The sequence below is a fragment of the Cyrtonyx montezumae genome, unplaced genomic scaffold (assembly GCF_038088225.1).
Source record: "Cyrtonyx montezumae isolate F1298 unplaced genomic scaffold, pur_monq_1.0 scaffold_16, whole genome shotgun sequence".
Classification (NCBI taxonomy): Eukaryota; Metazoa; Chordata; class Aves; order Galliformes; family Odontophoridae; genus Cyrtonyx; species Cyrtonyx montezumae.
Genome location: NW_027071892.1, coordinates 2,053,649 through 2,068,861, shown reverse-complemented (window position 1 = coordinate 2,068,861; position 15,213 = coordinate 2,053,649). Strand labels below are relative to the sequence as shown.

Here is a 15,213-nt window from a genome sequence, read left to right as displayed (position 1 = left end):
TCTACTGCTCTGCAATTCTCTTCTGTAGAACTGAAGCCTCACAGAAATTCTTGAATCCAGGAAGGACACTTCCACATTCAATGTTATGTGGCTTAATCCAGGTAATTTACATCTCAACATTAGTTTTCCCATTTAATCTTTCCATTTTATACAATAAAAATATTCAGAAGTCTACAGAGAACTTAAATGGATTGTTAATGTTTCTCTTTCCCTAACAATGCTAGCGTCACTCTAAATCTGGACTTCCATCCACACCATATGAAAATCAGAAAGACATTTTCTCAAGAGTACTGACTTTTTTCAGATAATGACTGGATAGTTACTGGTTTATGAATATTTTGTCAATTAATAAACTGTTAACATTCTACACAGAGATGTTTAAATCATTTCAAATGTCTTCCATGCATTCAAGCTCACTTTTCTACTTTTTTAATGCTTTTATAGGCATCACGTTTAATCTAAGAAGAGTTGATTCCACTGCAAAATTAATCTACTTTTTAATTAATGCAGTTAATTTTGAAAAGGCAGTACAAAGGCTTTGAAATCAGGCAGATATTTTCATGCTTTAGGTTTTTAACTCAGAAAGAAATAATACGGTTCCAATTGATTATCTTGCTCGGGGTTTTTGTAGTACAGACTACAAATTTGTAGAAGGATTGTGAAGAATAGATATGAATGTCTTTTAAGGTAGAAGACCTACCTTTTTATCACTCAGTCCAGTCACTTGGTCAACAAACTCCTCTTGAATCATAAATGCAGCTAAGTTGGCAGTATAACTAGCCAGGAAAATGACAGCAAAGAAGGCCCAAACTGACACCATGATTTTACTGGTTGTCCCTTTGGGGTTTTGCACAGGCACAGAGTTGTTGAACACCAACCCCCAGAGTAACCACACTGCCTTTCCAATGGTGAAGGATGGTCCATGGGGATCTATAATTGCAAAGAGTAATAATTTTAGTTGCAATTATATTAAATTGAGGTAAGATACCCTGTATAACAAAATGTATTAATCACGATGTGGTTAAATATTTTAATACATTTTCATTGTCCTCCCAGTGGAATCACAGGATTTTTTCACTGGTATTCTGTATTGTAATTGCATTTATGTTCACAAATGTTACAAAAATATTTGACCACTCTTCGCATTTACTTCAAAATCTTTTAACACTGACATTATGGGTAAAAACATATCCCATGTAATCTGTACAGTTCTGTAATTTTTGTTATTCCAGTTTTCAGAAACCTTTTAAATTACTTAAAAACAAAACAGTGTTGCCTGCATAATGCTCTCATGCTTATTGTCTGACAGAAGTGGATTACCAAGGATAGTATCCACTGAAAAGACCTTATGAGAAAAACAGAAGGAAGATTCCCTGTAACCAGATTTTGGTTAGTACAGTGCAGACACCTTCAATAATTTAATTATTATTAAACGAACAAAGCCCAGTGTGAGTATACTCAGTGCATGTCATCATTTCAGCAGCAATGCTCTGTATTACAGTGCAAACTTTCATGATACAATCAAACACTTCTTCGATTATCCTCTATTTTGCTTCATTGCTAAGTTACATCGCAGTAAAATAAACATAATGGAGCTGGCTATTGGTTTATGAAACTACTCTGTAGGGCCATTTAAGATCAAGCTGATGTATAGATATGTATTTTCTGAGCAGCAATGGTAAGGAAAGCAAATGCCAAGAAAGCAGTCTAAACTTTTTATGTTACTGAAGAGTGTAGTGCCATTGAGCTTCCGCCTGACAAAAACATGTTGGACAGGGAGTAATAGAGTCCCATTGATTTTAAGCTTTCCATGTTTCAAACAAATGGCAACTGGATTTGTGGCAAGCCTCTAGGAGCTGTTAGAATGGTGCAGTGGTACACTATGAATTTGTAGCCTCTGTATAATCATTTCTGGCACATGAGGAGGCAGAGAAAAGAACAGCCCAGCCTGCAGATCTCCAGTGTCTGTACAAACCTTTTATCTCCTCTTCCTAAATGTGGTGTTTATTTTGGACATAGGTTAGAAACATACCACCTTACTGAAATAATATCATCATCAGAATATTACAGTAAACTCCGTATTCAGAAAGCAAATCAATCATGAACTAGAAGAAACAATTAGCTGGTCATAATCTCTAGGACTATGTTCACCAAGTGGAATCTCTCTCATCATAAAATGAAGTGACAATGATTTAGAAACTAAAAATAGTCCACATTCTGAACCGAAAGTGAAGAAAAGGGAAGGATGAGGCCACTACAGCACACAAAACTGTCATTCTCAGACTGCACTGTTGACCACTGCACTCTACGACTGCAGCTTTCATCAAGAAAGTCATGTTCTGTGTCTAATTTGTTGTGCCACTATATTTTGAAAATTAACTTTCTATAGCTAAGGATGCTACACAGTAAGAAATTATGCTCTCTTGCCATTGGCCTCATTTCAAGGCTGAGTCCACCACAAGGGAACTATATCTTTTTATAGGGACTATATAAAACTATATACAAGCTAACAGCTACTTTTCTGGCTTGTGCAACAAATTACATCATTTCAGATCATTATCCCTGAGCTGTCTCTAAATTCACAAGTTAGGAATCTGTAGAGTTTATTCCAACCTTCTTTTCAACTGACACTTTTCAACTGATAACAGTATACTAACCAAACACTGCCTGAATACAACTGTTTTTAAGAACACTTACCATTCCATGTCTTTATTGCAATGAATTAGAATATAGCCCTCAAGAAATCACATTTTAAATGAAAACCTTCATGACTGCTTTTACTGCTTTATTCCTATGTTATGTTTATTTTAAAAGATGGAGGGCAAGGGATAGTAAATAAGTGAATACTTTTTTTTCTGGCTCTAGGGATGTGTAAAATGCAAAGCTTACCTCTCCCTTGCGCTAAGTTCCTGTTGTATCCTACAGGACTAAAGTACTCAAATATAAAGACAGCCATGGCCGATACAATGAGAAGCATAACAAACATCATCACCCAGACAGAAGCACTAAAAGGCTCTGCAGCAAAACAGAGAAGAGAAACAGAAACAGTTCATTAAATCAGTCACATCACAAGAATTCCAATGTCTTAGGCTAGGCAAGCCCAGAGGCTTTCTTCAAATTATCTGTTTCAACCAAAATGCTTGCAGATAACAAAGCAGCAGTATATAAAGAACTGCTATTACTATTCACAATCTTCATGTATTCAAAATCACAAATGAGAGCTGCAACTCAAATACAAAAGCTATGTACTTCTTCAACAAAGCCTTAACCAACACTGAGTGGCAAATTCTCGGCTCCACTCACTGCTTATTCAGTTTACAACTCATTTCAGTTTATCCTAAGGTGCATGCTTTTATCAACAGAGCGGCCCAATCTTTATGACTGTATTTCTGCAGAGCAAAAGCAATTAAGCATACACATAAGACATTTGGTGTTTCAGTGAATTACACCTCTCTCATTTTCTATCCAACAGAAAGCATTAGGGAAAAAAGCCAAATGTTTCCATTCAAAGCAGATTTTATGTTTCAGATTTTTTTTTTCTTCTGTTCACTTTCATCTACCTCTAATGAAGATGTTGTTTCTATTGATAGAAAACACATACTTTTGCAAGTCTCACTCTCATCTGGGAGTAAATTTTTGAAATCAAAAGCTTTCTATGGAAAATTGAACGTCAGGAAAAGATTAAAAAAAAAACCAAAACCAACATGATTAAGTTAAAGTAGTTTAGAACACTAAAAGCAGTTTAAAGTACTGAATAAGCACCAACTTTTTGAAGGGATTGTTAATACCATGTGAGAACACAAAGTTCTTAAATAACAATAACACCTTTGCCTAATCAAAAATTCTCTGTCATTTAAGGAGTTCCTGTTGCAGTCATTATGGTATAAGGATGCAGGCAATAAAGGTTCTGTACAGCAAAGTAATATCCCTTTATTAGGTCAACATATTTGGGAGCATATAGTATGCTAATTTTAGTGATTACTGGAAGTATAAATCAATGTAAAAGTGTTCTAAAGTGTGAGAAAAAGACCTCATGTAGTATTTCAAACTAGAACAGAACCAATAAACACTGGATGTGGCAACAAATGGATTTGCTCCCATGCTTTGCTTTGTTGGAAGCTGTGTTCTTCCATCCAAACTTCTTCATTCCTTGAATATAACATTAGAAAATTTTTTCATTATTGCAGAAAATGACTGAACAAGAGCTGAGCCCAACAGCCCATGTTAGCATGAAGGATTCACCCAGAGCTAGAATGAAGTGTCATAATTTGGACCCAGGTGTGGGATCTTGTGAGATCACAGGACTTCTACTACAATTTCTTCAAGAATTTGGAACCAAGACAGATCAAATTCTAAATAGCCAAACTTGTAATTTTGGATGTTAATAAGATAAAACAGGGAATTATTAAACCATACAGTTCCTTTTCCAATTTTAAGATAAAAAAATGATGTTTATTTTATTTATAATATTGTGAAGACAGATAACAAAATTATTTCAATAACTACAGAATTTTTTTTTTGGAAGAAAACACTAAGTTAGCAAAATAACAGGATGCTTAAAAGGAAGAGAGAAATCCTTTCAGAAGCAGATAGATATACCCAAATACGCTTACTAATTCATATATTAATTGGAATTAATTGAAATTCACATAAAACTATCATACAGTATTGACAGCATCCTCACAGAAGAAAGCAAGCCTAATAAAACTCTTATCAAAAGCAACATTGTAGAAACACCAATGGTAATTTGTCAAGATTTAAGTAAGGCAAAGAGCAAAGCAAGTTGATTTGAAACAGCAAGCTATAAACAACAGTTTAGGCAGAATGCTCTTTAATAATTTAAGCAGATTGGTAATGAGACAGAGGATTAAAAGAAGCAAAAGCAAAATAAGCTATTTATAATAACAAGTAGTAAGTTTGAACAAGTACAAAATCAACTGAATAATAAAGATGATCTTCCTGTAATATTACAGATTCAATTATGCATTCAGCACTTTTATTTGAGTCTCAAAGGACAGAAAGAACATCCCCCAGCAAGCAGCTGGTTTCATAAGATTTTTCAGTAGAGTAATGAGATAGTAGAAAACCAGTAGTATATGGCTTGTTAGTGTACATTTCAGAAGACTGGCAATGGAGAATACTGAGCAATAAAATGTGTTACTCCACTAACTTCAAGTTTTACCCCCAGACACACTGAAAAGAAGATCTTGTCCAGGCTATTTCTGTGTTTGTCTACATTGATGGTAACAAATCATAAAACGAGATATTTCATAAAATGTAATCCTATTCAGTTTTAAAATAGTATTGTTTTACATGTATTCAGAAAAATAAAAGAATGATATATAAAGAATGATATATATATATATATATATATAGTAAGACAACTCTATTCTTAGACACTCAGAATGAAATCTGTCTGTGAACAAATTCCATTATCTGACATAATTTTGCATGGCAAACCACTTTAGTACTGTCCACACATCAAAATACACTGGTTCCAGCTTCATCTATGTTTAAAATGACAGAAAGTACTTCTGAGATCAGAGACTTGATTTACTAGTATAGTAGATTTCTTCAAGAATAATTATATTCTTTAGACTTTTACAAGAAGTCCTTATTTTTATTTATGAATTCTGTACATGTCCAAATAAACCAAAATCATTAAATTAAATCAATGTAGAATACAGCAACCACATTGCTGTGAGATGCAAAAGCAGCCTGTTTTGATGAAAGCTGCAGGCAGGTGAGAGATAAGCAGGCTGCACATGAAAAATTGACTACTTTCCTGTGCAAAAATACATTTGAAAAAAGCAAAAGATTTGAAAAGCTGACTGAAGAACAGGTTGCTCAGAGGGGCTGTGAATGCCCTGCCTCTGCAGGTGTTCAAGGCCAGGCTGGATGGGGCCCTGTGCAATCTGATCTAATACCTGATCTAGTGGTTGGCAACCCTGCCTGCAGCAAAGGTGTTGGAACTCAATGATCTTTGCAGTCCCTTCCAACCTAAGCCATCCTATGATTATGAAAAAGCAAAAGCTCTATTCTGATTCAAGTAAATTCAGGCTAACCACCAAACAAAAAGAAAGTAAACAGTAAGAGCTATAGAGAAGGAGAGGTACATAATGAAAGGAGAAATGAGCAATAGAACTAAGAAGCAAAAAAAGGAAGACAGAAAACGTTGCTTTTTTATATCCAATTTATTTTCTATCTAGCCTTTCATTTCCATGCTGCATCTACATGGTTCATTTCTGTCATCAAAATATCTGAAAAACAAAGAAAACACTCAAAAACTGCAGTGAAGTAGGATGGTTTCCAGAAGCAAGACATATCTGTTGCCACTGTCAGATCTATTCTAATCATAACCAAGTCTTCTCATCTATACTCATCTTCTCATCTATACTCTTCTAAAAGGGGTTTTAAAATCATTTTGTGAATATGACTGTTAAAAAAAGTAATATTATGGGCTAAACAAGCATATGTTATTGTGTAAAGCAGCCCTTGAGGAAATTTTTCCAATTAAAGATTTTGGGGATTTATTTTTCATAAAGAAATCCTTATCATTTGGTTTCTAATTACTACATCTGAAACCAACAGCACTTTATTCTTGTGCCTATAACCACATTAATCAGTCTGTCAACACCATACAAACTTCTTAACGTGTAACTCAAAAATTGAAAACATGACAGTACACTATTTAGCTTAACAAACAGTAAAACCTATCCCAGTCTACAGAAATGCAATTAAATGATCTGGAGGGGTTAGAGAATCATACCTAGAAAAGCAGATGGTGAAACTGTGCCATTGCTCCGTGACACCATGACACTAATCCCAGTCTCAACAAATGGCACTGAAAAGTCAACCACTTCAGAGCGCTCTTCATTAATAGTGAGAGACCCCACAGCCATAACTGCACGATGATATACCACCTGATCCACAAAGAGAAGACACCACCAGTATTACTCAGTAGAGAATACCTCATTTCTCAAAATGAATTAAAAACAAGCATTTCTAAGTTCTTACTTAAGAGCTCTTTTACCTAACAGAACTTACTTCACCAATCATTCCATTCCACACATTATTGACTTTTTTGCCATGCTTCCCATTAGTCACCAAATAGAGATCATATGTGAACTTGACAGTTTTAGACAACTTCTTCAGGATATCAATGCAGAATCCTTTGCAGCACTTCTTTACGTTAGTTCCCTCATTAGTTGAGTTGCTGTCAAAAAAGAGAGACATAAACATTTCTTCTGGGAGAAACAGAATCACCACAAAAGCGAGAGTCGACAAAATTGTGAAACAGCACTTCTGAGTGACCATGTTTTTCTGAAATGATGGAAAAATACACAATGGGATGCTTCGTACAGTGATTGCAGCTCTTCCTATTTGTACTGGAGTGTCTTGACAAGAGCTAAAGAGAAGAGGTGTGCTTCCTGCTGCAGTTTGTGGCCTGCTGGATTTCACCAGTGCAGCACAGACCCCACTTAGTGATGCCTCTTGAATTTAGGTTAAGTATTTCTTTTACTCTCAAGGTGTAAGACCACATGGAATTTAGTAATTAAAGAACTGCCCACCACATAGGCTGTATAAAGTCTCAGCACTTCACAGTACTGAAAGTGGATGCAAAGACCACTCAGGAAGGTCAGACAAGCCCTATCAACAGAGAAACTGAGATTGTACATGTAGATCTTACACAAGGACTTTCCTTCTATAATTTTTAGAAATGCTCTATGACCTCCGGCACTCTTCAGTCTAAGTTTCCTCAAAGGTCAAGGCAATATCTCCCTGGCTCTGAAGAAATTCAGATCTGAAATAAGAAGCTCAACTATGTAAAAGAAATATTTTTCTGGTCTTTTTGGAACTATTTAGCAACTTATAGAAATGTTCAAAATATTGATTAAATCTTCTAACACCTGCTCAGTTAAAAAAAGTCATGATATTAATTCCAGAAATACAAAGACTGAAGCACAGATTGGGTGAAGAAGCATTGGCAAGTACACAGTGACAAATTTTTCACTGATTTTTAAGAATTGTTCCAAAATTAGAGCAATCAAAGCAGGGGACTTTTCTCTAGTTAGTATATCACAGTGGTATTTTATTATGGAGTAGTTTATCCTGTACCAAACTTAAGCATAAAGATACTATTTTCAATAAAAGGAATCTCCAAGCTGTAAACTAATTAAAGTTGTTCAAATGGGCACATTTCAACATAACAGGAAACAATTCAAAGAGAAGACATTCAATCAATCCAATTTTAGATATACTCTCTTCTTTCATGAGACTGAGAAGGGCTATTTCTAGTTCAATTCAAATTTTCTACAAACTGATTATCTTGTAATTAATTCAATGTTACTTACAAGTATATAACTAGAAACTTCCAGATTAAAAAGAATGAACACTTTATGCAAAAGGGAAAAAGAGGAAGAGAAATACAGAATGAAAAGTGAACAAAAAAAAAGCAAACTATAAAAAAATATATATGACAAAAGAAATAATGGAAATTAAAGAAAGAGAATGGGGGAGCACATTTCACACAAGAAAAAAAAAGGAAAGGGAAAAGGAAAAAGGGAAGGAGAGAGGGAAGGAGAGAGGGAAAGGGAAAGGGAAAGGGAAAGGGAAAGGGAAAGGGAAAGGGAAAGGGAAAGGGAAAGGGAAAGGGAAAGGGAAAGGGAAAGGGAAAGGGAAAGGGAAAGGGAAAGGGAAAGGGAAAGGGAAAGGGAAAGGGAAAGAGAGAGAGAGAGAGAGAGAAAGAGAGAGAGAAAGAGAGAGAGAAAGAGAGAAAGAGAGAGAGAGAAAGAGAAAGAGAAAGAGAAAGAGAAAGAGAAAGAGAAAGAGAAAGAGAAAGAGAAAGAGAAAGAGAAAGAGAAAGAGAAAGAGAAAGAGAAAGAGAAAGAGAAAGAGAAAGAGAAAGAGAAAGAGAAAGAGAAAGAGAAAGAGAAAGAGAAAGAAAGAGAAAGAGAAAGAGAAAGAGAAAGAGAAAGAGAAAGAGAAAGAGAAAGAGAAAGAGAAAGAGAAAGAGAAAGAGAAAGAGAAAGAGAAAGAGAAAGAGAAAGAGAAAGAGAAAGAGAAAGAGAAAGAGAAAGAGAAAGAGAAAGAGAAAGAGAAAGAGAAAGAGAAAGAGAAAGAGAGAGGAAGAAAATAAATAAAAATTTACTTACTTAATTTTGACAAATTTACGACATGGCACAGTGTTTTTTTGGCAACTTTCCATCAAAGGATCCACATCTTCAACAATGACAAAGGGAGCCTCCTCCAGGGTGACAATACTCAGATGGTTATCATCTGGATCACTGTCTGCAAAAGAACTGTACCTTGGCCAGACAGAGTACTTCAGGCTCAGAGAGTTGTTCTCCCATTTCCCCACCTGAAAAATCCAAGACACATAGGCTGTTCATATCTGCTTACTTGTTTTTGCCAGATGAGATCTCATATTAAATGGTCAGGGATATAGATACAGGAAATTACATTGCAAAGACAGTTGTCTTAGTTATCAACATTACTTTAGAAATCTTCAGCCATTGCATGAAGTGAGAAATCGCACTGTGGTAATGACAAATAAGGTAACGTTATTTCAAGAGAGAAAAGCTTTACAAAGCCTGGAAAATAAAAGTTAATGCTATCTATCACTTGGCTACGGAAGTGCCATAATATGGCAGCTATCATCCGTGTTTGAACCAGAATAGCAAACAGATATCTGTAAATCAAGACCGACTTGTTAAGTAATAAAAAAGAGGAGCTCAAAAGCAAGAAAACTAATCTACTCACCTAGCACACCAGGATGATAACTAAAGAATGGCAATATTACTGTATCTCCTCTACAGAAATTACTTCAGATATTAGGAGTTCGAAAAGGCATCGTTAAAGCATTTTACCTAGTCCTAGGGTTTCTGAGCTGGGCCAAACTAGGGCTTTGGTAAACAAAGGCATAATTCCACGATTGGAATAAAGCTAGAAAAGGCACAGTGACATGATTCTTATTAGAAATAATACATTTTTTTTAATTACTACCAAATAATCCAAAATGTTTAGCAAGTAATCAAGCAAACCTTAACTGTTAGAGCAAATGTATGGTTTTAGAATTTGTGGGGAACATATCCGGTTCTACTTTCAAACTATTTATTTACTATTATAAATTACCCAGCCTTAATGAAGCTGTATTTTTTCCACTGCCAGAACACCAGCAGTGGGCATATGATTAAAAAATGATTTAAATATTTTGAAAGCTCTAGCATTTTTAACTACTTTGTATCTGTAAATCTAATTGCAGTTTACCCAAGCAGTAATGACAGATTATATAAATGAGCTACCAGTCCATATAATTTATAAACCAATAGATTTTAATAACCCTTCAGTTACTTAAGCTAAACAAATTACAACATAATCATGGGACTGGAGGAATATTTGTTTTGCAAAGACAGGCTCAGATGATAAAAAAAGACTGTATAAATTTTTGTTCTTCTTTTTGGTCTTCTAAAGACTTTAAACTGAATCACAAAAGTGCCCGAAGAACATGATTTATATCTCTTCCTATTTAGAGAAGCACATAGATACATGCCCTTTGCAGTTTCCTTTCTGTCCTGCTTCTAATGCAAGATGTTTTGCTGAACTTTAAAGTAGGAGGTGGAGATGCCAAATCTTTATACACTGAAATTAGGAAATTCAAAATATCCCAAGAGAATGAGTAAGTCTAAATCAGCAGGAACCAGGCACTGAAATTATATTACTTACAGTTCTAGTATGTAATTTAATCAAAACACAATGAATGTAGCCTTTGAGAAAAAACAATTCCATGCAGAGGAAAACAAATGCACTTAACTCTATGAGACAGTTATATTGCAAAAAATTGTTAGATTGCCAAGTTCTGGTACATAATCTCATTCACAGCAGGGCCTATGCTGCTTTATGTCAGCTTAGGTAGCACCATTCATGGCTACACCCTAAATACACCAGTAGGCTCCAGCCAGAGCAGTCCTGCCAAACAACAAACACACAGAGCGGAAAATGTCCCTGCCTATTCCAACCAGCAACAAGAAAAGCACAATTGACGGGTTCAATTGGCCTTGCATGTCCAGGAGCACGGCAAGAGCAGCACACGGCTTTCTGCATGTCCTGGTAAGGACTCTGGAAGCACCTCCAACGTGCATCACTGTCACACAGACCAAAAGAAATACAAACAGCACACCATAATATGCACTTGTCTGATCCTATCAAAGATACGGAGACTGTTTTGTTGTTAAAACAGGAATCATGACATTTTTAAGTAATTTACTTAAAACTAATTGCCATTTTATTGTTCTGAGAAGGGTATAATCGGTGACGTTTCTAAAGAGCTGAATTTGGGGAAATGTTCTTTATTTAGACAGTTGCATCTCTACAGAAGTGCTATGCTGATTAAGTCTCTAAAATCCAAACATCTACTTTTCCCATGGATTTATCTCAATAGTCTCTGACTGTATCAGTATTAAATTAAAAATTATGACTTTCCCTCAGGACTCAGGAGCATCTCCACTTCTCTCTGAAGAATTCTGCTGCTGCATTGCCAGCACTGAATTCACCTGGGCTTCAGAAAGGCACAGATCTCAGAAGCACTGCAGGTCATCCCACAGAGTCAGAAAGCACAATGACCAAAAAAAGTACAAGATGATTTCAGTGTAATAAACAATGGCAGAAAAGCACATGGCAGAAAATTCCTAAGGAGATTTGCAGGTGAGATAATGGCAAGCGAGAAAGAGTAATTAGGAAAAGCCTCTGTGTCACGTCTTTTTTTTGGGTAATATCTGTGTTGGATTTGCTTGTCCTGATTGATAAATAGTTAGAAAGAATATCAGATGTGCTCTGTCACTGATGCTGGACTCACAAGTGAACAGTTTTAATCTTTATTTGGTATTTTGATTTTGAAAATATCATTGAAGAACACGTTGCACTTCTTTCTACCATTGAGCTAATGTTTTGAATGATCAAAATACTTTTTTCTTATTTATTTTAAATGGAGGGTAAGAATTTAGAATTTAGCTTTACACAATTAAAGTAATTAAATAATTAATTTAAGTAATTAAAGTAAAAAAAAAATAAAAATTAGCACATAGTCAAAATACATCAAGATCTTTATATTTACAGTAGAAGCCTTCCAGCTTGCACAGAACTAATGGTAGCATTGCTAATAAGAATCTGAATGGTATTATTTATTTACACAGCTTTTTGTAACCCCATATATTATTCAGTTCTTTCAACATCTTTGTGCAATTGATAGTATCAATTTTTAAAAGGTGAAGAGTTGCAATGACAGAGAACAGCTACAGATTAAGCAAAACTGAAACATTAATACGTTCCTGCTGAAATAGAGAGAATTTATGAAATTGAATCCATATTTTGCTGTCTTGCAAGATCAACATTTATGTCACTTATGGAAAACTCAGACCTAGTACTAGATCCAATCAGTATCTCTTCTGAATGCACGTAAATGTTTTACATGTTTAGGTGGGGAAAACTGGTCATAACACATTTCCATTTTATTTCTGAACTTCATAAAGAGATTTGCTTGTAAATGTAAGAATTTCTGAGCAAACTCAAAGGTTAAGTCCTTATTCAAAACTCTTTAAATGACTTACCTATGACAACAAAGAAAAATAACTGAGACACCAAAAGCATGAAAGTCCTGACTTTACCTCTGTAAGCTACTACAAATGCAATGGAATAAGTTCACATGTAAGAAGTAAAAACTGGAATATGAAAAGTTCAGCTGCTATTTTCAGTATGAGGCAAGAACTATATTTGAATAAATCATGTTACAGTGAAATAGTTTACCAACCTGGACAGCTCAGACATTTGCCTCCAGTGTCTTACAGCATAGCTACTGATGAAATAAACTAAAAATGTCATCCTCTGAACCAAAGTCCAAGTATCTAGATTTGAGGCTCAAGGGGATCCTTTTTTAAATGTAAATTTCTTAATTTAAATTACCTGGTAATATTGATATCCTTGATACAAACATTCACAAAAAAGCCAAGAAATCACTGTAATGCAGGCTACCATTAATAATACGAAGATAAATACAAAGGTTACACACCAACGAAGTGCAACCCAGGCTTACAAGTTTTTCTCTAAAGATCTTAATGTTATCAAATCATGACTCATATGCTTTATCTTCAAAGAATTCAAAATACAATCTCATTGATTGGAATCATACAGCAAAGCAGGGGAAACAACTGAAGAAAGCAGGACAGTGGTTGTGACAGTATAAAGCTCAAAATCAACACTGTTTCTTCTTAGCCACCACATAATGCAGAAGGTGTAGAAAAAATGAAATACTTTAACTAGAGACTTTAACTAGATTTTAACTAATACTTTAACTAGATTTTAAAAGCAAATGTCAGCAGAATACTCATTCCTATTTCAAGAGAAATAAACAAGAGTGGAATGTAGTTATCCGTTCATCAAAACTGTTAAATCTTTTGTTCACACAACTGTTATGTAAAGGAATACACCACACAACACAACAATTGCAGCGCAGTTTCAGGAAATCTGCACGATTTGAAGCACTGTTGGCAATACAGCACAGAATCATAGAACAGCTTGTGTTGGAAGGGACCTCAAGGATCATCAAATTCCAGCCCTCCTGACAAAGGCATGGTCACCAATCCCCAGATCTGGTACTAGACCATATACCCTTCAACTCTGTTTTCTAACAGGAAATGATTTATCTGCCCGAGTCACTCTCTGATCAGGGCTGGCAGCATACAGCCCCAGAAGTCTTTCACCATACCAGCTAATGAACTTATGTGTAGACTGGAAAAAGTTGTGGCTAGATACTCCTGTCTGGGCTAGCAGTATGAAAACTTCTGAAATAAATGTTTTTTCTTATGTTTCACAAAATGGGAATCTAAAGACGTAAGCAGTAAATCCACGTACTCTTAAGAGACCTGACATCTTTTTCATAGCTAATCAAAACTGAGATATACAAAAATAAATAGTGGTAAAGTCACAGTCACAATTGAAACACACAGTCTCTACTATGGAAATCCTGTAACTACAGTGAAGAAATTTATTCAATTCCATCTGCATGCTAAAAGTCCCAACTTGTATGTATCTAATCTCAAGTAAACTCTGCCATTCAGAAATCTTCACTTATCTCACAGTCTTCAAGCCATCGCTGCTTGGTAAAAAAGATGGAGGTCAATGAGAGAGTTAAAACACCACGAAGGACAGGGTGCCAAAATTATATTTTGATAACCTGTGAGATAGTAGAATTTTCCAGACAATAGTTTTCATTGCCCTCCTTTCCTGAAAGAGTATTTTTCCACTTGAAGGAAGAAAAAATGGAAGAAATATGAATTAAATTGAATTGAAAGTAATTTGGATTTAAAAGAAAATTGAAGCTAATTTGAAAGAATTGTCCCTCCTGCTCTGAAGTGGTCAGGCAGCTGAACTAGATAAACGTTGAGTGTCCTTACCAACTGAACTATTCTATCAAATTCTGTAAGAGGACAGAACAGAAAGTGGGCTTTTTTGCTATTCAAAAGATAAAAATACCGCTTGAAATATCTTGTAAAAAGAAAAAGAAATTTATTTTGCATGTATAGTTCTGGACTTACTGTCTAGAAATACATGCTTATTTATCAGAATAAGTACAGATAAATTGAAGTATTGAATTCCACCTGCCTTAACTGACTGGGATTTTGGGTTTGTTTTTTGTTTGCTTTTTGATTTATAGAATTGGAAATTGTAACATTTTTCTCTGAAAAAAATATAAATATTATTTTAAGATTTCAAAACTTGATGTGGGTTAGAAAATCACTTCTACTAGCTCAGAGAGTCAGCAGAATGCACAGCTTGTTAATGTTAGGCAGTCAGAGTCACATTCTAGCTGCATCGAGATGAGTCTCAAGAAATTGGGTTAGTCTGGCAGGTACAGCCATCTTTAATTTACAACAAAGGCAAAACAAAATGCAGCGTTTATAGTTGGTGCAGCTACTCCCTAACGACAGGAACTGTAGACGAATCAGGACAGTTTGCTCAGTTTCATCTGCCTCCATCTCCTCTTTCCTAGATTAAAAATATTTTAAATCGGTCTTCTTTAAGTGTAACACATAGTCATCTTCACCTCCAAACATGAGCTGTTACTAAATCTCATGTGATGAGGAATCATTTCCTTAGCTCCACTAGGAACCTGTAAAACACAGGAAAAACATAGCTATTTTTAAATAATGTGTCTTTAAA

The 15,213-nt window shown here is 35.1% G+C and overlaps 1 protein-coding gene across 1 annotated transcript in view; it reads right to left on the bottom strand.

Annotated features, from left to right (window-relative positions):
• The window catches only part of GRIN2A (glutamate ionotropic receptor NMDA type subunit 2A), a 161,848-nt gene that overhangs the window by 36,548 nt on the left and 110,087 nt on the right, over window positions 1-15,213 (bottom strand). The window contains exons 5-9 of the mRNA XM_065732312.1: window positions 9,156-9,361; window positions 7,048-7,216; window positions 6,770-6,923; window positions 2,890-3,015; window positions 701-930 (exon numbers count right to left, since the gene is read on the bottom strand). Of these exons, the coding sequence (XP_065588384.1) occupies window positions 701-930; window positions 2,890-3,015; window positions 6,770-6,923; window positions 7,048-7,216; window positions 9,156-9,361 (885 nt within the window). The remainder of the gene's footprint in view (window positions 1-700; window positions 931-2,889; window positions 3,016-6,769; window positions 6,924-7,047; window positions 7,217-9,155; window positions 9,362-15,213) is intronic.